We start from the raw sequence: 23,252 nt of genomic DNA, 5'->3' as shown, positions 1-23,252 counted from the left end.
TCTAAGATGGGCAGCTCCCTTTGCTGCCTGGCTGAAGCAAAACATCAACATCAAAATATTATCACAGGTATGGTTCCGTGAAACATGTGCTTACAATTGAAAAAAAACAAAAATCACAAAACACGCAGGGAAATAAGTCACTCGGAATGAGTTACTCAAAGAGCAGAGCCAGGCACAAAGACTGCAGAAATTGGAATTATTGGAAGTAGGTATGTGTTTAATATAGTAAAAGAAATTAAAAGAACGTCAAACTATGAGGAAGGAACGAGAGTCTGTAATATTTGCAAAAGAAGCTCTGAATATGGCAAACGGACTAATGGACAAAATTACGAATCATCTCAATGTGTATGTAAGGCCTTCACTATAACTTACTACAGGACATTTAAAAAGGCCGATATAAATGAGGAGACGTACCATAAAATCATACACAGAAAGACTTCAAATTGTAAACCTGTCTATTTTTCCCAATATTGATCAACAGAGTCAGTGAAATTCCAATAAAAACGCCAGCAAGTTTTTTCTCCTTGAGCATGCCCAAACTAGTTCTAAAATGTATTTGGGGACTTCCCTGATGGCACAGTGGTTAAGAATTCTCCTGCCAATGTAGGGGACACAGGTTTGATCCCTGGTCGGGGAAGATCGCACATACTGCAGAGAAACTAAGCCCATGCACCACAGCCACTGAGGCCGCGTGCCACAACTGCTGAAGCCCGAGTGCCTAGAGCACGTGCTCCGCAACAAGAGAAGCCACCGCAACGAGAAGCCCACGCACCGCAGCTAGGGAAAGCCCGTGCGGAGCAAAATGAAGACCCAATGCAGCCAAAAATAAATAAATAAAAATAAATTTATAAAAAAAAAATAAAGTGTTTGGAAGAAGAAAAGGTCAAAAATGGCAAACACACCCCGAGGAACAACAGATCAGAGGGCTGGCCCTACCAGATACAGTGTCGTAAAAGGTACAGCCTAATATTGGCACAGGGATGTCAAACTGACTGAAGGGACAGTATACAGATCAGAAATACACGGAGCTCTGACATAGGAGAGGTGGCAGTGCAGTCAGGAGGGGAAAAGATGGGCTGAACTGGTTTCCCCGACTCCAGTCTTTCCCCCCAAACAGTTCTCCATATGCCACCAGCGTGAGCTTGCTACAACACTGAACTGGCTGTGTTAATTCTCCAGCACATGCATTCTACAACACCCTACTACCTACTGTGGCTTCCTCTCATGTGTATATTAATAGGTACTTCAGTGGTTACATAAATTGGAGAAATGCTGGACTAAACAAAATTAAATGGGAATTTTTTATAGCAAGACTTCTCCAAGATGTTGATAGTCTAGTAAGGACCGTGCACCTCCAAAGGGGGGAGAGCACATCTGGTTAATTTCCCTAAACTTGTCAGGTCAAGGTATTAACATTGTTTTTTTAAGAGCAGCTTGAGGAACTGGTATTTCGTGGAACATACACTGGGAATCAAAATGGTTACTTCCTTAACTGATACAGCAGCAAGGCAATGTGTGTGGGTGCAGTGGTTTAGAACAGGAAAGAGCCTCTGGGTCCTGGCTCCTCCGTGTTCTAGCTGTTCACTTTGGTCAAGTTACCTAACTTCTTTGTGGTTCAGTTTCCACAGTTAAAAAATGGGAAAAAAATAGGGCTTCCCTGGTGGCGCAGTGGTTGAGAATCCGCCTGCCGATGCAGGGGTCACGGGTTCGTGCCCTGGTCCGGGAGGATCCCACATGCCGCGGAGCAACTAAGCCCGTGAGCCATGGCCGCTAGGCCTGCGCGTCCGGACCCTGTGCTCCGCGACGGGAGAGGCCACAGCAGTGAGAGGCCCGCATACCGCAAAAAGAAAAAAAAAAAAAAAAAAAAAAAAAAAAAAGGGAAAAAAATAAATTATATATGCGTGTAATGCCTATCATAGGATTGCTGAGAGGATTAAATGAGCCACTAATAACAAAATACATTTTTTCCGGCTTCTCCCTACCCCTTAAAACTGGAGATGTAGCTAGAATGAGTTATTCAAATGAGTCCAAAACTTACTTATGCTTTTATTATTGCCCTGAATGGCTTCCCCCATTTCCTGTATACTTAAGTCGTATTTTTAAAGACCAGCTCAAAAGAAAAGCTCTTTGGAGAAGTTTCCTTAATCCAACTCCCTGAAAAGAGAATTGATGCTTTTCCCCATTTTGAGTCCACAGTCTTTTTCTGTCAATTACAGCTTTCATTATGTTATATCACAAGTTATTAACTTCCTGTTTTTCAGGTTAGAATAAATCAGGAAGGTGGGTAATGTTTAGTCCATACACTTTTTTAAATGAGTTGGGGATTTTAAAAGTAATTTAAAAAATTACAAGAGAAAACAATTTAAACAGAAAGTTGGATTCAGAGGAAATAAGGAAAGACAACAAGATACTGAGTTTTAGTGTGTGTCAAAGGCATGGTCTTATATTTTTTATTTAAAAAAATTTTGATTTCCGGTCCCAACCTACTAAAAAATAAGGAGAAATTTATTAAAGAATCCTGTGTACCTATAATACTTTGTAAATAAAATCCAGGCATCTTGTAACAAATTTTGTTTATAATTTGCTTCCCATAGTTGTAATATGAAACAAATAAAATTAAAAGCAAACAAAAAAATGAGGCCATTACTTGCATATATTTGCAGTTAATATCCTTAATAGCACAAACTGAGAAGAAAAGTGCTTAGATTGAAATTCTCAATATTTATGAAAAATGGTTTAATCTTACTGGCAACAAAAGATTTTGAAGGAAAAAAATGTTAGTCAAATCAAGAAATAGTATACATAAAGAGATTATTTGTAATAGAGATAACCTGGGGGGGAAAACCCCTAAATATATGTATAGTAAGGGATGACTGACAAAATTAAGGTTTATCTGTATGAAACCATTTAAAAGGCTATATATTTAGTTCTTATTAACATAGGTAAATATTTAAAATATAAGTTTCAGAGGGACATGGTCCTCACTTAGCTAGATTTCAGTTTTATTCCTAGGGCAGAGAATACCTGGCAGATAGACTTTTTTAAATTAAAAACGTTTCTTTAATGAAGACTTTTTTTTAAAGAGCAGTTTTAGGTTCACAGCAAAATTGAGGGGAAGGTACAGAGAGTTTCCATATACTCCCTGCCCTCACACACGTACAGCCTCCCCCATTATCAGCATCTCCCACCAGATGGTACACTTGTTACAATCAATGAACCTACACTGACAAACAATAATCACCCAAAGTCCATGGTTTACATCAGGGTTCACTCCTGGTCTTGTACATTCTATGGGTCTGGACAACTGTATAATGACACGCATCCATCATTATATTATACCATACAGAGTGTTTTCACTGCCCTAAGAATCCTCTCTGCTCTGTCTATACATCCTTCCTCTCATCCTAACCCCCGATCCCCACTGATCTTTTTACTGTCTCCATAGTTTTGCCTTTTCCAGACTGTCACATAGTTGGAATCACACAGTACAAAGCCTTTTCAGATTGGCTTCTATCACTTAGTAATACGCATTTAAAATTCTTCCTTTTCATGGCTTGATAGCTCATTTCTTTAAAAAAAAATTTTTTTTATTTATTTTTTTGCTCATTTCTTTTTGCCTCTAATATTCCATTGTCTATATGGACCACAGTTTATTTACCCACTCACCTACTGAAGGACATCTCGGTTGCTTCCAAATTTTGTCAATTACGAATAAAGCTTCTATAAACATCTGTGTGCAGGTTTTTGTGTGAACATGTTTTCAGTTCCTCTGGGTAAATACCAAGGAGGGCTGTTACTGGATGGTTTGGTAAGGGTATGTTTAAGTTTGCAAGAGACTACCAAACTAACTGCCTTACAAAGTGGCTGAACCATTTTGCGTTCCCACCAACAATGAATGAGAGTACCTTGGCTCCACATCCTCACCAGCATTTGGTGTTGTCGGTGTTCCGGATTCTGGCCATTTTAATAGTGAGTAGTGCACAAAAATCTTTAATAAATATTTGAGAAATTAATGAAAAGGTAATATTCGGTGAAAAATATAAAATCTTATAAAATGTGCTTATTGAGAAAAATCTGTATAGAAAAAGAACTGGTACGAAACAACCAAATGGGAAAGGATGTCACTGGGCATTTGTTAAAAACAGCTTAATTGACGTATGATTTTTACATACCATAAAATTCACCCATTATATATGTACACTTCAATTATTTCATTTCTACAGCTGTGCAATTACCACCATAACCCAGTATCATGGTCAATTTCTGTTTTCTCATTCTATCTTTTCTGTATGGTAAAGAAGGACTTAATTCTTTGAAAGGCCCCAGTGAAAGCTCGGTGGAGTTGAACTCTAAAATGACCTATAAGATTATTTTCTAGTCTAATGATCTCTCTCTTCAATTTGATACATGCATCTTTCTAGCACAAAGTGGACTGAAGGGGTGATCAGGCACGACACAGCCCACATTCTGTTTGGCCGTTATTCTTGGCCCTCCTGGAAGTGAAAAGGTTCCACAGGATACAGATTACAGTCGCAGTTCCCAACGCGGATGTAGGTACTGAATGGAAGCAAATGTGAGCTCCCGGATCCTGCTAGCGGAGAGCGGAGCTCGCACGCTGCCCACGCCTCCCAACGCACCTGGGAAGCCGGCCCTACAGCCCTCAGGCTGGGGCCACCGATTCTCGGTGAAGCGCCCGGAGAAGGGACCTCCAGTGTATTCACCTGGCTCTCTACGACAGAGACCCCTCCAGGAAGAAGTCGACTGAGACAGGTTGGCGCCTAAAGGCCTTCTCAGCCCCGGCTCCCCGCGCCCCGCCTACAGCTTCCTACCTGCGGAGAAGCAGAGCAGGAACACCTGGTGCCGCAGGCGGGCCAAGCCTAGAACGGTGGGAGCAAAGAACATGGCTTCATCGTCGGGGTGCGCGGTCACCAACAGAGTCCGGCTTCCGCCTCCCGGCAGGCCAGCCTGCTCCGAACTCTTCATTCGCTCCCAGGAGTCCCAAACCCAGAGGAAGCCCCATGCCAGGACCGCCGCAGCCACACACAGCAGCAGACCCACCACCTCCATGCCCTGAGAAGGCACTGCGCCTGCGCAGGAGGGGAGGCGTCCCCCGGACCAGCTCCGGCGGGAGACCAGCGCTCGCGGAAACCGCGTTCCGAGTGGAAATCCGTCCGGCTGTTCTGCTCCAACGGCCGGAGGCTTTAAGCGTCGGGCTGTGTGCTCGGACACGGACGCCTCCCAGCCCCTCTTCACGGGCTGCCGCTACTTTACGCGGCCTTTACGAGCTCTCGTGCCCGCTCGGTTTCAGGGCTGAGCCGGCCCCCTTGCCGTCCGCACGGTACTTAAGGGGAAGCGTCTGAAAAGAACCCTCAACATCTTCAGTGCGAGTTCCTCCTGGCTTTACGTCACCATTTTATCACTCATTTCTTAAAACCCGGACTTTCTCGTAATTATCCGGGTGAACACCGACTTTGTTTCTCCTCCCTAATTCTGGGAATGTGGAGTGGCGGCTTCTCTAAAGGAAAAGTATGCGGTGGCGAGGCCCGTCCGGTCAGTTGCCTGGAAGCGTGAGGCCGAGAGCGCACTTGGCGGGCGCTGGGGCCCGCGCTTCTCGGAGGGGCCGGAGGGAGGGCCGGCTTCACGGGCGGGTCGGCCTTGCGCGGCCTTTCTGGCAGGCCCGCTGCGAACGCAGTCTGAGCCCGGGAAGCAGATGCGCGGGTGGCCGCGCGCCCCCCGGGCCCCCGCTTCCCTCCCGCCCTCAGCCCGGGCTCTCAGGCCCGGGGCGCGGCCTCGCGTCCTTCCCTTTCCCACGCCCGCGGGGAGCCCCGGGCGCGATGGGAGCGCCCTGGGTCCGCCGCCGGGCCGAGGGGGTACGCCAGGGGGCCGGGAAGTTCGGCCCGCGGAGGGAGTCGGCCTCCCAGCCTCCGGAAGGAGGAGGAGCCGGAGCAGCCTCAGCCGCGGCCGCCGGGCCGGGGGGTGGGGGGGCGGAGGAGAGGGGTTGAATCAAGATGGCGGCTGAGGTGGCGAAGCAGCAGCGGCGGCGGCGGCGGCGGCGACTGGAGTGAGCGCCCGGCTCGCCGCGCCGACCAGGGCCCGGGCAGGGCCTCGCGCGGGGCCGCGTTCTGCCCCTCAGGCCCGGGGCCGCGTCGGCCGCCGCGCTTCGTCCGCTCCCGGTGAGTAGGCCCGGCGCCCGCAGTCCGGCCTCCGGGCCCCCGCTAGCCCGGGGCCGCCGAGGGCTCCGGGGCACCGGCCGCAGGGGAGGCTTTCCGGCCGGCGAGGGGCGTCGCGGGCCCGGCGGCTCGGGACCCGCCCAGCCGCCGGCCTCTTGCCCTCGGCGGCCGGGGGTAGCCGGGCGCGGCGGGGAGCGGGGCCGAGCGATCGGGGGAGGCTCATGGAGTTTGGAGGAAGAATGGGCTGCGGCCGGGCCGGGGCGCCCAGGGTGTCCTGCGGGGAGCGGGCTGCGGGGCCCGAGGCGGGCGCGGGCCAGGGCCGCGGGTGGGGCCGGCGCAGGTGGCGGCCTACTCTCCCTCCGGGGTGGAGTTGGTGGCTGCCCGGGAGTGTGCAAGGGGTCAGGGCGGGTGACAGCGGTGGACAAGTGCCTGAAGAGCAAACTAGTTCACCTTTGCGACCAAACCACTTGGGGTGTAATGGCGAAGGGAGGGCGGGGGAGACGGTGGAGATCGGAACCCGGTACCTTCTGCCTTTTATCGTTGCTGTTTAATGTGAATTCTCTTTTGGGGGGAGGAAGGATTCGAGAAACTAATTGAGAAGCCAGTCTTAGTGGCGAGGAGATTGAATTCTTCGAATTAGCCGGATTAGGTATAGTCGTGTATTAAAGGTGGAGGTGGGAATAGGTGATATTTGTGAAGTGTTTGCTCAGAGAGTGTCAGTTTTCTTTTACCGATGTTGCATGCTACAGTGCCGCTTCTCCAGAGTTACCCGTGGAGAGTAGAGGTGTGGGTGATTCTAATCTGTGGGATTAGTGTTTTCACCTGCATCAGATTTGCTTCCCTAAGTATATCCTAATTGTACTTAAATTTACATTCCTTGCGTGCACCTTGGTGAGGCGGTGACTGGAGGCGGAACGTTGCGTAAAGAGCAACAGGCCTGGGATTTTAAAATGCCTACAAATATTCATTCATTCGTTCAACATGTCGTGATCAATAACTGCTGCTGATAGGTCACATGTGACTCTCTCTTGGATAACTGAAGAGTTGATGGCATTATTTAATTTTTAATAGTTTTTGAAAATGTTTTGATGTATTCTTTCATAAAGCTATTTATTGGCAGAACTAACTTCCCCGGTCTCAGGAGCAGACCAATTTTAGAATATTATTTAGACATGGGTGAAGATTGCAGAAGAAATAAGCAAGTTGTTGGAGAAAGAAACGTTGTCTTTATTTTCTCCTTCTGTTAAAATCCAGTGGAGGTTTATTTATTTATTTTAATATTTATAGTACACAGTTGCTTTGCCTTGCTTTAAGCACACCTGTTAATGGAAATCAAGGTTAACACACACACGTGTATATAAATAATATGCACATACATACATAAAGATGTGATTACTTGCAGTACCAAAATACTCTTTCCTTTTACAAAAGGCTTGCCATATGTTGGACTCCTACCCCAGAGAAAATATAATACAAAGAGTCCTGATTCCTCCTTTAACTGTGTCATTTTGGAACATGATGAGTCTTTCTGCTTGTTTCCTCATCTATGATAGCAGGAAAACATCTGCTCTCCTAGGATGCTGTTGTGAGCCTAAAAGAGCTGTTATGAAATTGCTTTACTGAGATCGTAAAGGTTATATTTCTGTGTCAGAGTTAACAGCTCCCTCTTCTCTCCTGAAATGCTTTAGCTGCACCTCTCCACTCATGGCATTTAAACTTTCTACCTTGTATTTAGGTACGTACCTGTTTTATCTCCTATTGAGGGCGGGATAGGCCCTTCTCTGACTTTATCTTGAAGGCACTGCCTAGGATATTGACACTGCAAATGTTTATTGAACAAATAAACATTGTATTCTAATTAGGGAAATGTGTTCACATTACAGCTTACCAAATACACCTGCTAACCTGCTGTGACATATTTATATAGCCGTGATTCTCTCCATGACCTATGAGGAATAAATGTTTTAAAAGTAAATTTATTTATTTATTTTTGGCTGCATTGATTGGGTCTTTGTTGCTGCGCACGGGCTTTCTCTAGTTGCGGTGCGCCGGCTTCTCTTGTTGTGGAGCATGGGCTCTAGGCACACAGGCTTCAGTAGTTGTGGCTCACGGGCTCAGTAGCTGTGGCTTGCGGGCTCTAGAGTGCAGGCTCAGTAGTTGCCGCGCACGGGCTTAAGTTGCTCCGCAGCATGTGGGATTTTCCTGGACCAGGGCTCGAATCCGTGTCGCCTGCATTGGCAGGCGGATTCTTAACCACCGTGCCACCAGGGAAGCCTAGGAATAAATATTTTTAACTGGATGTCTTGTTGGATTTAATCATATAGTAAAACTTAAGAATTTGCCCTGCCCACATAATTTTTTAAAAAAGCACAGAATGCTCAAAATTAACTGTCTTTCTTTGAATTTGAGTAAAATTTGTTCCAAGGCCAAGCATATTTGTATTAATCAAGTTGTTTTTAAGCTTTTTTTTTTTTTTTTTTCCTCTAAATTTTGTGAAGTGGGAGGTTGTCTTGCCATTGTTATCTGCAGGAGAAAAGCAGAGGCCTTTCAATATGCCAGGGATTGATGTAGGTAAATGTCAGCCTATTTGTTACTCAGGTTTTTTTGTGTTTGTTTTGTTGTTCAGTTTTAACTGTATTTTGTGACCTGTCTTAATTGCAATTTCAAATTCTTAACTGATGCCTGAGAATGGTAGAGATCTCAAATACTTAGTTACTTCCTTGTGTTCATTTACTTCAGAGACTGGATTTTACTGGAATACGGTACAAAGGTTGTCAGAATTTATTATGTCTGGACTTATCTGTTGGTGTGTAGTTCATTCACTTGTTCGATCAGTGTGTCATGCCTTATATTTACAGCATGTTACTGAATTCTATAAAAGTATAAAGTTGACCAGATCAGTTACATGCACAGAGAACTCAGTCTGTAGATTGATACTTTGTGCTTTTCAGGTTTAATGTTGCAAAAGTCCATTTAGATAGAATATTATTATTATGTTTCCTCCTGGGAGCCAGGCATCCCCACAGCCTCATCCTCCTTGACAGGCAGGTGTAGAGCTGCTCATTCCAGCCTCCTCTGACTTCAAGCCCGGCTGCTTCTCATCAGTCCAGCTCTGGGTGACTTGGCATCTCCTGTCATGCTGCCATGTCCCTTTAATTGTATTATTGATTTAGTATTTTTATTTTATGGCTGTTTAACTTCCCTGGCATTTATGGCCTGTTTTCCCGCAACTAAATTGTGAGGATCTCTGAAGAGCAAAGGTCTCACATTTCTTTGAGTTTCTCAGTGCACCTGGTTTGAAGCCATGCCAGTATTGCTGCTCAAAAATGTTTGAGAATTCTCTTAATAAATAGCAATTGAATAAAGAGTATCAAATCTTGTGTTAGATACCCCTAAAAAAGAAAGAAAACATTGGTTTTCTATCAGGACTCCTTAGGAGTATTGAAAAGCCATGAAAGCTTCTGTCATGTAGCAATAACTGTATGTAGAGCATCTGTTTTTTATTTTGCTATTATTGTGATGGTGGTTTTCCATGAACATTTTTACTGTTCTACCATTTTTTTCTACCCCAGAAGCTTGTAAGCTTGTGTGGTCAAAATATTACTTGGATGTTACTTGGATTGTTTTCAGATACAACATGTTTTTTTGGGGGGAGGCTCCTCTTTGCCTGTGAAAATGAGACCATACAAAGCCATGGGGATGTTCCTGGGGGGCTCTTCAGTTTGATTCTTCCATGGGTGCTGCTGTTACTTTTATTTAATAATAATCTCAAAGGCAAATCTAAATTGGTTAAGATAAAATGCTCATAATTTATAGAGTCATGTAGATTATCTAGTCTTACTTGTTTTACTGGTGAATAAACTGAGGGTCACTGAATTGAAGGGGTCAGGCCTAAATTGTTACTGTTGGCCAGTAGCAGAATACAGTCTTCTGCCTTCCAGGGTAGCTCCTTCTGGGACACCATGTCATCCGTGGGATGAATCAATGTGATGATTGACAACTACTTAAAACAAAAATTGGGGTGGGTGGGGAATGAGTGGTCAGTCACTCAGCTTAGATATTGAATTTAGGTACTTCCCTAACTTTACATTTCTGTAGTAAAAATATAGCTTGAAAAAAATTGGTATTGATCTACATTAGTAACATGATCACCGGGAATTATGTTTCATTTTTAATCTGCTATGATGATTGTCTGCTTAAACAGAAATGTCTTTAAGGTTATCTGGACCTACTGATGTTTCATGGAATTTAAGTGTTACAGTGATGGAAATTTTATTATGCCAATGGCTAGGTACCTCTGAGAGACAAATAGATAGGTTAAATTATTTTATATATTAGTTATTGCTTGCTTCACTTACTACTCTCAAACTTGTGGATTTTTTTTTTCTTTTAAAGTGTGAGAAACTTCAATTGTTACATGAAAGTTTAGATAAATAGTGTACACATGAACTATGTTTTTAATGCCATGTTGAAAAGCTCATATATAATGTTAGTTTTCGATAGGTACTCATGCCGTAAAATTTATTTTAAAGGAAAAGGCGTAGTATTCTTTTTAAACTAATGTTCTCACATGAATACTGAAGCATGGCATGTGTGTTTTTTAATAAATTTTATTTATTTTTTAATTTATATTTGGCTGCGTTGGGTCTTCGTTGCTGCATGTGGGCTTTCTCTAGTTGCCACGCGCGGGGGCTACTCTTCATTGTGGTGCACAGGCTTCTCATTGCGGTGGCTTCTCTTGTTGCGGATCACGGACTCTAGGCTGGCGGGCTCAGTAGTTGTGGCACACGGGCTCAGTAGTTGTGGCTCGCGGGCTCTAGAGCGCAGGCTCAGTAGTTGTGGCGCACGGGCTTAGCTGCTCTGCGACGCGTGGGATCTTCCTGGACCAGGGCTCGAGACCGTGTCCCCTGCATTGGCAGGCTGATTCTTAACCACTGTGTCTCCAGGGAAGTCCCATAGCATGTTTTTTTTAATTCCACTTGGGGTGTTAAATAATATGCCTCTTTTGTGTTGCATTAAGAAGGGTTTTTCCTCATTCTGTGCGCTTTTCTGGAATGCTATTTCCCTACCTTACTTTTCCAAACTCTACCGCACCTACATACTGCCTATTTTTTGAGGGGTTTTGAGCACGTATCACTTCATCCAGGAAGTCAGTCTCCCTCCTTCTCCCTCTTCTCTGAAGAAAAGTGTTTTATGGTCTGGAAATTCTTAATGCCTCACTTACGCCTCTGCTATAACGTCATAGTTATTTACGTGCATGCCCGTTTAGTCCCCACTAGACCATAAGCCCATTGTGGGCACATCTGTGTCTCAGTTATTTTTTGATCCTTCCCCTGCCCCCACTCCCAGAATAACACTCTGTCCCCAGGAATGGTGTAGTAGAAATTTGTTGAATGCACGAAAAGCAGCCCAGCTGCTGGAGTTACTTGGTGCAGCTGTGGAAGCCTCCGGATACACATGTGGGAACTTGATGGTGAGTAGTTTTGGAAATAAAAAAACAGGTAGAAATTCACCAGTGTCAGTGAGATAAAATGTCTGTTTAAAGCATTTGTTTAAAAAAATATTTCTCTCAAGTTTACTGGGATTTTTGGGAGAAAGAGAAAGTAAGCTCAGAATCAGTTCATCTCAGATTATTTGTATTTCCAGGTAATATTAGAACAAAAATGTGTTAATTTATATATGCAGGGAACTTTGGAGTTCAGTGCTAGGGAAAAAATGTGAATTAGGAGTAGTTGGTTTATAGGATTATTATAAAATCCCTTTGAAGGGATCCCTTTGAAAGAATAGTACTTGATTAGTTTTATATCAAAAATTAAATTTTTGAGTAGATTAGTCAAGAACAAAGGAAGAGAAAAGTTAAGATTACCAAATTATTTTGATCCCCGCCCCCCACTGGCAGTTTCTATTTGAGGAATAAAGTTTGGAGTGTTTTTCTGTTTTTTTTTTTTTTTTCTTCATTACACATCAACTGAAATTAAACCAGAATAAATTGAGGTTACATTTTTTTAGGAAATTTGACTAAGCTGTTAGGAGGGCCATAACCTTTATGGTTACAGATTGCCTCTCCCCTCCCATACTTTATTTAACCGATAGGCTCTTTTCTTGACATTTTTGTTGTCATACACAGTTTAGCATCAGAGTTATCTGTTTTCGGCAGTTCATTCCCCTTGGCAATATCGCAGGGATTTGTATAATTTTGAGATGTTTTAAGTAGTAATCATCATGCCTTTGAACTCCTGTTCAAAGACATTTAACTTTGTATTACTTTTGATTAAGTTCTTTTAATTCAGTTTTGAATAACAATAACTTTTAAGTATTTGGAATGAAATCAAAGCATGTGCTTTCTAGGAGTTACAGCCTAAAATATACACAGTGTAAATATACTAGAAGTAGGGAGTGTGTAGTCCATTAACTGAGTGTGTGTGTTTGTGTGTGAGTGTGAGAGAATGGGGTGGGATGGGAGGGAGCGAAGGGGGGAGGGCATAAACTGAGCAGGAGGGGAGGGGTGGAAGAAGTTACTCTGTATTTACACAAAACCATTTTAATGAGCGAAGGGGGATATGTTATTTTGAAATCTTGTCTTTTATTTACTATAAGTAATACATTATTTTACGGAAGTACAATATAGAAGTATATAAAGAAATTGAAAGCACCACTTCTAGATGTAATTTGCTAAGTGTTGTGTATTCGTTCAGGTTTTTTTTTTTCTTTTTTTCCTGTGTGTATGTAATTTTCTGTATTATGGGATCATGATATGCTGTTCTTGTGTATACTGCTGTTCCGTGTTGGTATTTTTAGAGCTACTTCTATCATTAACAGTTACATAGTATTCCACTTATAAAAAGAAAACAGTATAATTTGTTTAATCAGTTTCTGGCCAGTAGTGTTTTGTCAGAAAAACAAAGCTGTAGTGAATTATTTGTGTGTGTGTGTGTGTGTGTATTTATTTTGTATATTTATGCAAGCAGCTTTGTAGCATAAAATTCTAAAGTAGTGTTGCAGATATATGAATAGTGTAGATTTGGATGGATATTGTCACAGTGTATGGGTATGCCGTAGACCCTGGCCAGCACTGGCTATTACACGTTAAAGCATTTTGCCAATTTAAGAAGTGGAAAAAGGGACTTCCCTGGTGGCACAGTGGTTAAGAATCTGCCTGCAAGTGCAGGGGACATGGGTTTGATCCCTGGACCAGGAAGATCCCACATGCCGGGGAGCAACTAAGCCCGTGTGCCACAACTACTGAGCCTGCGCTGTGGAGCCCGTCAGCCACAACTACTGAAGCCTGAGCTCCTAGAGCCCGTGCTCTGCAACAAGAGAAGTCACCGCAATGAGAAGACCGCGTACCGCAACGAAGAGTAGCCCCCGATCGCCGCAACTAGAGAAAGCACACGCGCAGCAATGAAGACCCAATACGGCCAAAAAATAAATTAATTTTTTAAAAAAGTGGGGGGGAAAAAAGTTATTCTAATTGGCCTTTATCAATCACTACTGACGCTGAACATTTTTTAATGAAGGGAGTTGTATTTCTTTTAGAAATTATCTGCTTTTGTTCTTTGGTTGTTTTTTGATGGGGTTATTGGTGCTTTTCAGATTGATTTGAAGAGCTGGTTACATATTAGGGTATTCACCTTTTACGTATGTGCACATCCCCCTACCCCCCAGCTGTTCTTCTCTAGTATTACGTAGTCAGATATATCCAACTGGGGCTGTGCTGGCTATGTGACCTTGGGCAGATTACTTAACCTCTCTAAGCCTTAATTTCCTTATTTGTAGAATGGAAATGGAGATAATGTAAATAACATTGAGCATAGTGGCTGGCACACGGTAAGTAAAAATTCTAAATGTTAGCTGTTTTCGTTATTGGTCTATGTATGGCTTCTGAGTTTCATGCTCTGCTTAGACCTTCCTTAGTCTAAAATTTAAAATATCCATCTATTAAACTGAAAAAGCAAAGTGAGGAATATTAAGTATAGTATGCTACTGCTTGTTTTAAAGAGGAAAAATAATGTGTACATATTTGCTTTTATATCAGAATATTTCTGAAACAAAACCTAAGAAACTGGTATTCCTTGTTGCTTGCTGTAGGATGGAGAACTGAGAGGCACATGAGTGAGAGACTTGATTGGTTTTTTTTTTTTTGGCTGCGTTGGGTCTTTGTTGCTGTGTGCAGGCTTTCTCTAGCTACTGAGAGCAGGGGCTACTCTTCGTTGCAGTGCGCTGGCTTTTCATTGCGGTGGCTTCTCTTGTTGCGGAGCATGGGCTCTAGGTGCATGGGCTTCAGTAGTTGTGGCACGCGGGTTCAGTAGTTGTGGCTCGCAGACTCAAGAGCGCAGGCTCAGTAGTTGTGGTGCATGGGCTTAGTTGCTCTGCGGCATGTGGGATCTTCCTGGACCAGGACTCGAACCCATGTCCCCTGCATTGGCAGGCGGATTCTTAACTACTGTGCCCCCAGGGAAGTCCCTTGACTGCATTTTTAAAACAAATAAGTCTTTTTTTTTTGCAGTACGAGGGCCTCTCACTGCCGTGGCCTCTCCCGTTGCAGAGCCCAGGCTCTGGACGTGCAGGCTCAGCGGCCATGGCTCACGGGCCCAGCCGCTCCACGGCATGTGGGATCTTCCCTGACCAGGGCACGAACCTGTGTCCCCTGCATCGGCAGGCGGACTCTCAACCACTGCGCCACCAGGGAAGCCCTCTTTTCCTTTTTTTAAACTTCTAATTTTTGGGGTCCATCTGGAATTCATTTCTAGTATAGGACATGAGGTAGACATATATTTTGGGGGGATAGAGGTGTGTATGTTTTTTCCCCTGAAGTAACCAGTTGTGTCAGCACCATTTGGTGAATAATCCAGCCTTTGCCCCAGTTACCAGATTTGCACCTTTTATCAATTTACTAAATATGTTTGGAACTGTTTCTAATCTGTTATGTTTTCTTGATATATGTTATCATATCCTTTAAATTACTGTTTTATAATTTTAATACTGGTAGGGTTAGTCATCTGTTCATTACTTTTTTTTTTTTCCAGCCTTTGGCAATTCTGGTCTATGTATTCTTCTGGATGAACTTTAGAATCATTCTGTGAGGTTCAAAAAGAAATCTTGCTGAGATTTTTATGGGGAATACTGAACAGTGATTGGCAATACTGAATTCATAGGTTAATTTTAGGAAAATTGACACCTTTGTGTACTTCCTATCCTTTTGTTCAAACAGACTTTTATGTTCTTCAGTAGATTTTCAAACTTTCCTTCAAATAAGTTCTGTACATTTCTTGTTTCTTTTGTCCAACAAATATAGTAGGGAATCAAACAGGGAGTTTATATTCTAATGGGGGAAGACAGTATAAGTAAAACAAACGAGTGCATTTCAGATTATGATTAATCTATAGAAGAACCAAAAGGGTAACTGGAGGGTGGCTGGGAAAGGCCCTTCTGAGAAGATAGCATTTGAGCTGAGACCTAATTTTGAGGAGTCCTCGGCCCCAAGGGTGAGCCAGGAAGAGCATTCCAGGCAGAGAGTAAAGAAGGACAAAGCCCTGAGTCAAGGAAGGGCCTGGCCCTGGGTGAGGGAGCTGGAAGGAAGCTCCTTGTGGCCTCCTGAGCAGTTGGGGGTGGGCGGGTGGGAGCTCCTGGGCCACAGTGAGGAGTTCAGATTCTGTTTGAAGTGCGTGGCAGATCCTGAGGAGTCTTGAGCAGAAGAGTGACGTGTTCTATTTATGGTTTAAAAAACATTTGGCTTTTTGAGTGGAGAAAGTATTGAAGTGGGAAGTCCAATTAGGAGTTTCTTGCAGCAAGAGATGAGGATGGGGTAGTCAAGATGGAGAAGCATGGGAGGCGTGGGGGCAGGGAGTGGAAGGAAGGCTAGGACTTGCTGTTGGAATGGGTGTGTTGAGAGCTGAGAACTGTTAGGTGCTGGGGAGGCCATGTGTGCAAAGAAGAGATGGTCCCTGCCCTCACAGGTCTTTGATGGTTTTGTTTATTATTATTATTTTTGTATAGAATTCAGTACCTTTTAAGTCAGTTGCTTTTTTTTCTACTTTATTTTGGTATATACCTTAGAAGTAGAGTCTGTTCATTAACCTTGTTTTATTTTGCTTCCTAACCTTTAGCAGTCTCTCTTAGCAGGTCAAAGGGGAGGCAGCAAAACATCTTTAAGATAGCTCTGAGCTAAAAAAAATTACCTTGTAGAAGTTACTTAGCCTCTCCAATGCCTTACTTAGGGGTAATAGTGGAACTAGTGGTTTAGGTGAGCTTGTGCACACCATGCTCTTAGTACACTGCCGGGAATGTAGCAGAGGCTCAATAAATGGGGACTTTTTGTTATTCTCCTTAGTTATTGTCATGTCTATTAATCCCAAGCATTCAAAGTTAAAAATTTTCTGATCTCAATACCCTGTTCTTTGTTTGTGTTGATGGAGGAGAGGGTTGGTAAATAGTTGTCCTTTTTTTTTTTAAAGTCTTTATTGAATTTGTTGCAGTACTGTCTGTTTCATGCTTTGGTTTTTTGCCTGCGAGGCATGCGGGATCCCAGCTCCCCGACCAGGGATCAGACCCGCACCCCCCCGCACTGGAAGGCGAAGTCCCAACCACTGGACCGCCGGGGGGTCCCAAAAGTTGTCCACTTTCACTTTGAAATGTATTCATTCTTATAGCTGGAGTGAATATTGCTCAATTTAGAGAATTAGGTCTGTACAGCGCCGCTGTGCCACAGGGCCCTTGGTCATTGCCTGCTGCTGCTGGCTTTGGAAACTTCTCCTTTCTCACCTTAGGTAGGGATAGGGTAGTGTTGTTGTTTTCACTGAAGAATTATTTATTGAATGTCTGTATTCTTAGATTAATCAAATGATTATGCCCATATTAATGTGTTCCTTTCACTGTCATACTTTATCGGGGGTAGGGTAGTCTAAAATGTCTTTTTCTTTAGCTCCCCTTTATCTGTCTTCTAAGTGAGATGTCATTATGTCAAAAGAGGCCACAAATAAAACACCTTGTTAATGACATTCCCCCAGAGTAACTCCTCCCCGCCCCGCAAAGGGAAGAATGCTTTAGATTATTTTACAGGAGAAATTCTATTCCAGTTTAGCACCGCTCTGATCTCATACAAATTACAGAATTCACTTGGATGGTTCTAGCCTCTGTCTCCTCTCCTGGAGGCTGGACCCCGAGATACGCTCAGATGGGCTTTCTCCAAACCTTCGCCAACCGAGAGACTCTTAGGTGGTTGGGACATCCCACGAGGTGGTCCTTGGCCTCTGCCTGCCTCCTGGGCTTTTGGAGTTGGACTAGAGCTGAACTGCTTTGTGAGAATTAGTGAGACCCGATTTGCCTCAGTTTAGTATCCAGTGTTTGGCACCTGCAGTGTCATAGAGGCCATTCCCCTATGCCATACTTTTGTATCGAAAAGTATTATTTGATCATTTAAAAGAAAATTGAATTGTGTCCTTTTCCTGCTTTGGTGAAATGTGGACTTCACCTCTGTTGTGACCCTTGGTGGAGTCATTCTTGCTCATCTAAAGAGGCGCCTGTAGTCCTTCCACAGCGAAGTATATTTTTAGCTCTTTTTCCAAGACAGCTTAGGCCACCTTGAAAACCTATCCAAGTACATTTTGATTACGCAGAGACTGTAGGCCAAAAGCCAGGAGTTCCTGGGGAGAAAGGATTTTTTTTTTTTTTTTTGGTGTTTTTTTTTTTTTTAGGATTGCATTTGAAATATTGTTTTTCAAGATAAGTTTCCTGTTGAGTAAATTTGTATGTGAGTGTGTGTGTCTTTATTATGTTAATATGGGAAGATTCAAAGAGAAATTTAAATAGACTGATTTCATTTTACTGTATTTTATTACCTGTTTGCGAAATGTTGGAGGCTAGTTCTGAGTTTATCTCCAAAATTCAGATTAAATGTGTGCTCGTCACTTACAACAATGACATTTGTTTTTAGTATATTATTTCCATCCTAGAATACAATTATATATGTTTATGATACGAGGTTGTTGCACATAAAACCTTGACCAGGTTTCTTAAACATTTCACAGAATTTTTATAGTCAGTGAGTCAAGCATGTAACTGTGAGTTAATGAGTTTTGGAGCTATGAACTGAACTTAAAATTGGAAACTGCCATTTAAGGTTTTCCCTTCCCCTTCAGCCTCCACTTTAAACCGATTCTTTTACTTCAGTTGTTTTCAAACTGTCAGGTGTTCTGTGGAGGTGTCTTGGTGAGCCAGGGCTGGAGTGAGGGTCGGAGGCAGGACGGGAATGGGGAGGGGGCTGAAAAGACAGATTTAGGTTCCCTGTTCTCTCTGAATCAGAGTATTTCTTCTTTGTGTATTTTATACATTTGGCTTCCATATAAGATGTTTGAGGAAAGAAAGAGCGCTGGTTAAAGGTCTGAACTGTTGTGGTGTGTCTCATGGGTAAGTTTTGAGGAAGGAGGTCATAGTGGGCTCCAAGCTGCAGTTCTTGTCACCAGAGGTAGGTCCCGCTTTGACCAATAAATTTGTATCCCAGTAAGGGCTAATCTCTAGTTTTGCTGATGTTTTGTTAGCACCTGTGGTGGGCTGATAGTAACTAACTTTGATTTATTTTTAAGATAATTCAAATTAAACTTACTAAAATCACATGAGAAAACTGGAACATCATGAGGGATTGGTTATGATAAAAGGGAAACACGGACAAATAATTTGACTTATATTTGAGTGACATTGAATGTACGTGTTGAACTCAGGACTATCATGGCTGAAAATGGAAATAAAACAACCCGAAGACAACACTGTACTCTATAGATTTCTCATCATGTAGGCCACTGATGGAAAAAAATTTGGAAGACCTTGAGCTAAGATTTCCTTTTGCCTCTCCATTCCATTTATAGCTTTATTTACTTAGGATGTCTGAGTTGGGAGGAGAGCTCAGAGACAGATCACCTAAGCATTTCTTAGGGGTGCAGATCAGAATTACTTGGAAAATGTATCAAATATTTGTGAACATGCACAGTGAAATACATTACAGCAATAAAAAGAATGAAGAAGCTCTTTATGGACTCATGAAAATGATTGTCAGGATGTATTAAGATGTTAAGTAATAAAAGCAAGATATAGAACAGTGTATTATCTACTCTGCTCCCATTTATGTAGGGGGCAAAGTGTGTGTGTGTGTGTGTGTGTGTGTGTGAAGGCTGTTTCTAAAGGATAATCCAGAAACTAGTAACTTTGGTTGCCTTTTGGGAGGAGAACTGAGTAGAAGCTGGGGACAGGGTGAGAAGGAGATTTTTCCCTCTGTATTCTGTGGTACTTTGAGAAACTCTTAAACCTTACGTATAATATCTATTTCCAGAAACAAAAACAAAGCCCCCCCACTCCGTGTTGACTTTTCCCCTTCCACTAGCAAGTGCAGGTGTGCAGGAAGGGAGTGCTGCCCAGGTGTTTTTGTTTGTTTGTTTGTTTTGTTTTAATTAGGAAGGAATGGTTTATTTTTATTCATTTATTTATTTTTAAAATTTATTTTATTTATTTATTTTTGGCTGTGTTGGGTCTCTGTTGCTTTGTGCAGGCTTTCTCTAGTTGCGCCAAGCAGTGGCTTCTCGTTGTGGAGCATGGGTCTAGGCGTGTGGGCTTCAGTAGTTGTGGCTCGTGGGCTCAGTAGTTGTGGTGCACGGGCTTAGTTGCTCCGCGGCATGTGGGATCTTCCTGGACCAGGACTCGAACCCGTGTCCCCTGCCTTGGCAGGCGGGTTCTTAACCGCTGCGCTGCCAGGGAAGCCCCTGGATGGTTTTGATGGGTGGTCTCACCGCACATTTCAGCTCCTCAGAGTAGCTTGCCACCTGCTGAGAAAGCTGCACAGCATCACAGAAAACACTAGCTTCTCCCATTTTTGCCACTGACAACTTTGTGACATAGAGAAATAATTGAATTTCTCTGTGCTTCAGATTCCTGGTCTGTGAAAGCGCTGTTAGTTGGGCCTTGCCGGGGGAGCAGGCAGGAAGCAGTCTGGGAGGCGCTGGCCCTCTTCTGACCCCTCCCCTGGCTGCTGCTGAGACAGCAGGAACAGTGCAGGGAGTAGTAGTAAGGATGGTAACATTTTAAAAGTTGCTTTCTCTTAAGTTTTCTTTTAAGGTTAGATTGGATGACAGTTCTCTAGAAAATTTTATTTTCTAAACCTAGCTGGGTAGGAATTTGGATCAAGTTGGCGCACTGAATTTTGCTCTCTTCCCGAATCCCTTAAGATGATGAAAAAGAAAAAAGAAAACTCAAGCCGTGTGTCAATAATATATAGTATTGTTTTTTGCATTTCGAACATTCGTATCATTCTACAAGTTGTTTTCACTAAGCTTTACCCTTTTTGAGGTTTATACGTATTGAAACATAGCTGTAGTTTATTCATTGTAACTGCTGTATAGTATTTTATCATATGAATATGGAATTTAAGCTGTCTTCACATTTGCCTGTTGCACTACAATAAATATCCTTTTGTATGTACATACGAGTTTGTCTAGGGTATATCCTGAAATTGCTGGGTTGTAATAAGAATGATTTGCATTTCAGATTGGTGTGGAAAGGCAGACATGTTTAGTAAGGGTTTTGTTTGAGTAATTAATTATCAAGTAGTAAAGAAAATACACCTAGACCCCTACCTTACCATTCTTTAGAAAAAAAATTTAGATGATTAAGGAGCTAAATGTATTAAAAAACTTTAAGAAGTGTAAGAGGGGAAAGTAGAAGAATATTTGAAAATTTGGGGGTAGAGAAGGTCTTCAGAAAGACAGAACAAGTTACGAGTGCTGAAAGAAAATATTTGTAACATAAGGTCACACACCAGCAGTCTCCCCCACCCAGTCTCAGGCCTGGCTTCAGTCACCCTCTCCCTCACTCCCCCTCAACATCCTTGCTTTACCTTAGGGCTTCTCTAGTTTCTCTCCATGGAATGCTCTTTTCAAGGCTTTGACTCAAAAGTCATCTTAGAATATAATTTATTACCCAAACTGGGACCATTTTGAGAAGGAAATGGAGCATAGTTAATAACTGCACTGGGATAGTAGTTGTAAATTGGGTCTGTTTCAGGAAATGGGGGCATACGGTCATCCTAGCTGAGATTGGCTTTCTACCTGCCAGACATGTCTCCCTTTCCCTTCTCCCATCCTGTTTTATTTATAGCACTTTATCATAGTATTTTGTGGTCACTTATTGTCTATGTCACCTCAAGATAAAATGCCAATCGTGGTCTCATTCTATGCCAGCATTTAGAGCTGTTGACACACAGTGTATACTGTTCAGTAGATGTTAACTGAATACATACATGATATTTCTGCCTTTGGCCTTGAAGTTTTGTGAAGATGTGATAGACACATGAAAAATTGAGTAGTAGTGGTATATACAAATCATACTTATATAAAACAAAATGTTCTCATTTATAAGAACTTTTTTTGTGGCATGTTCTAAGTAAAATTTTTCATTAGCTAAATTTCTTAAAAAACAATTTTCTAAGCTCGTGTATTGGATATTTAGGACAGTTTCTTGAGAAACATCCTCAGGCATTCATCTTTGGATATATCTGTATTGAATAACCAAATGAATTCCTATAAGTGGAATTGCTGTGGTAGAGGATATGCATATTTTCAAGGCTGATGCTGTATAAATTGCCATTTTTCTTTAGAAAGCAATTTGTACCCATTTTACATACACACCAGTAATGTGTGAAACAGTACCTTTTTCTCTAAACCCTCACCAGACACTAAGCATTATTTTTTAATATTTTGCCAGTTTCTTTGTTTTACTTTTCTGTCATTATTGAAGTTGACTTCATTAATTTTATTTCCTTTGTTAATCCCATATTTCTGTCATGTCTTATATTTCTGTTGTGATCATTTTTTCTTATTGATTTGTAAGATACATATGTATATGTATATCAGAATTTTGCTGTTGTGCTTTTTCTGGTTTGCTGTTTGTCATTTTAGGGTGTCTTTGTTTTACAGAAAAATTTTTTCTCTGTCAAAGATAACAATCTTGTTGTTTGTGCTTTTCGGGGTTGTGCTTAGGAGGATGTCCTCTGTCCCTCGTTGGTATATGTGTTTCTGTTAGGTTTCTTGAAAGTCCTGCAAACGTTACCTGGTCTTTTGAAGGAACTCAGATTGGAAATCACTTTGGGAATATCCGTGTCCTTAATTTTCTTGCCTTATCCTAAGCGTCAGGTAACAAATTAAAGGGACAAAAAGCTTTCTGGAGAGAGGTTTAGGACAGAAACCTAAGACTGGATGCAGTAACTCTCTAATACCGTATTTCAGCAAAAAGATGTCTTTGCTTATAAGATGCTGTTATTTACCTCTAAGATTAAAGGAAAAGTACTACTCATGAAACCATAAAATGCTAGTGATTGTGGTATGGATATGGACTTCAGAGTTTTTAAGATGTGAGCACGTGGGTATTAGAATTCATGAACTATGGAATATGTCAGCTTGGACTGCAGCACAGTTGTTTTTAAATCTGTGGTTGCGTTGTATAGTTTTTTTGCTTGTTTGATTTTGGCTAGGTAATTTTTAAAAACTTTATTGAGATATAATTTATGTACCTTAAAATTCATCCATTTACAGTGTACAATTCAGTGGGTTTTAATATATTAGAGATATGTGCAGATACCACTACAGTCAATTTTAGAACATTTTCATCACCTCAAAAAGAAATCCCCAATACAAGGGAATATTATTCAGCCTTAAAAAGGAAGGGAATTTTGATACATGGCTAACACATGGATAAACCTTGAAGACTTCTGCTAAGTGAGATGAACCAGTCACAGAAGGACTGGTCACTCATGATTCCGCCTGTATGAGGTCCTTAGAGCAGTCAAGTCCATAGAGGCAGAAAGTAGGAAGGTGGTTCCAGAGGCTGGAGGAGGGGATGGAGAGTTAGTGTTTACTGGGTGTAGAGGTTCTTTTGGCGAAGATGAAGATGCTCTGAAGATGGATGGCGTGATAGTTGCACAACAATGTGAATGTACGTAATGCTACAGAAATGTACACTTAAAAATGGCTAAAATGGTGAATTTTATGTTATGTATATTTTACGACAGTGAACAACAACAAAAAAGAAACCCCATACACTTTA

General features: G+C 42.3%; 2 protein-coding genes across 3 annotated transcripts in view; one reads left to right on the top strand and one right to left on the bottom strand.

Annotated features, from left to right (window-relative positions):
- PIGL (phosphatidylinositol glycan anchor biosynthesis class L) overlaps positions 1 to 5,915 on the bottom strand; it is a 53,540-nt gene extending 47,625 nt beyond the window's left edge. Inside the window, exon 1 of one of the 2 annotated variants that reach the window (XM_067021767.1) lies at positions 4,830 to 5,915. In XM_067021767.1, the coding sequence (XP_066877868.1) occupies positions 4,830 to 5,067 (238 nt within the window). In that variant the 5' untranslated portion in view covers positions 5,068 to 5,915. The remainder of the gene's footprint in view (positions 1 to 4,829) is intronic. The other variant, XM_059048477.2, reaches the window with a different exon arrangement.
- The window catches only part of NCOR1 (nuclear receptor corepressor 1), a 143,134-nt gene continuing 125,058 nt past the window's right edge, over positions 5,177 to 23,252 (top strand). Inside the window, exon 1 of the mRNA XM_059048394.2 lies at positions 5,177 to 5,550. The gene's annotated coding sequence lies outside the window, so the exon portion shown is untranslated. The remainder of the gene's footprint in view (positions 5,551 to 23,252) is intronic.

Source organism: Kogia breviceps, chromosome 19 (assembly GCF_026419965.1).
Source record: "Kogia breviceps isolate mKogBre1 chromosome 19, mKogBre1 haplotype 1, whole genome shotgun sequence".
In the NCBI taxonomy this organism is placed as follows: domain Eukaryota; kingdom Metazoa; phylum Chordata; class Mammalia; order Artiodactyla; family Physeteridae; genus Kogia; species Kogia breviceps.
The sequence above is the reverse complement of the archived record's forward strand: the minus strand, read 5'-3'. Positions and strand labels throughout refer to the sequence as shown.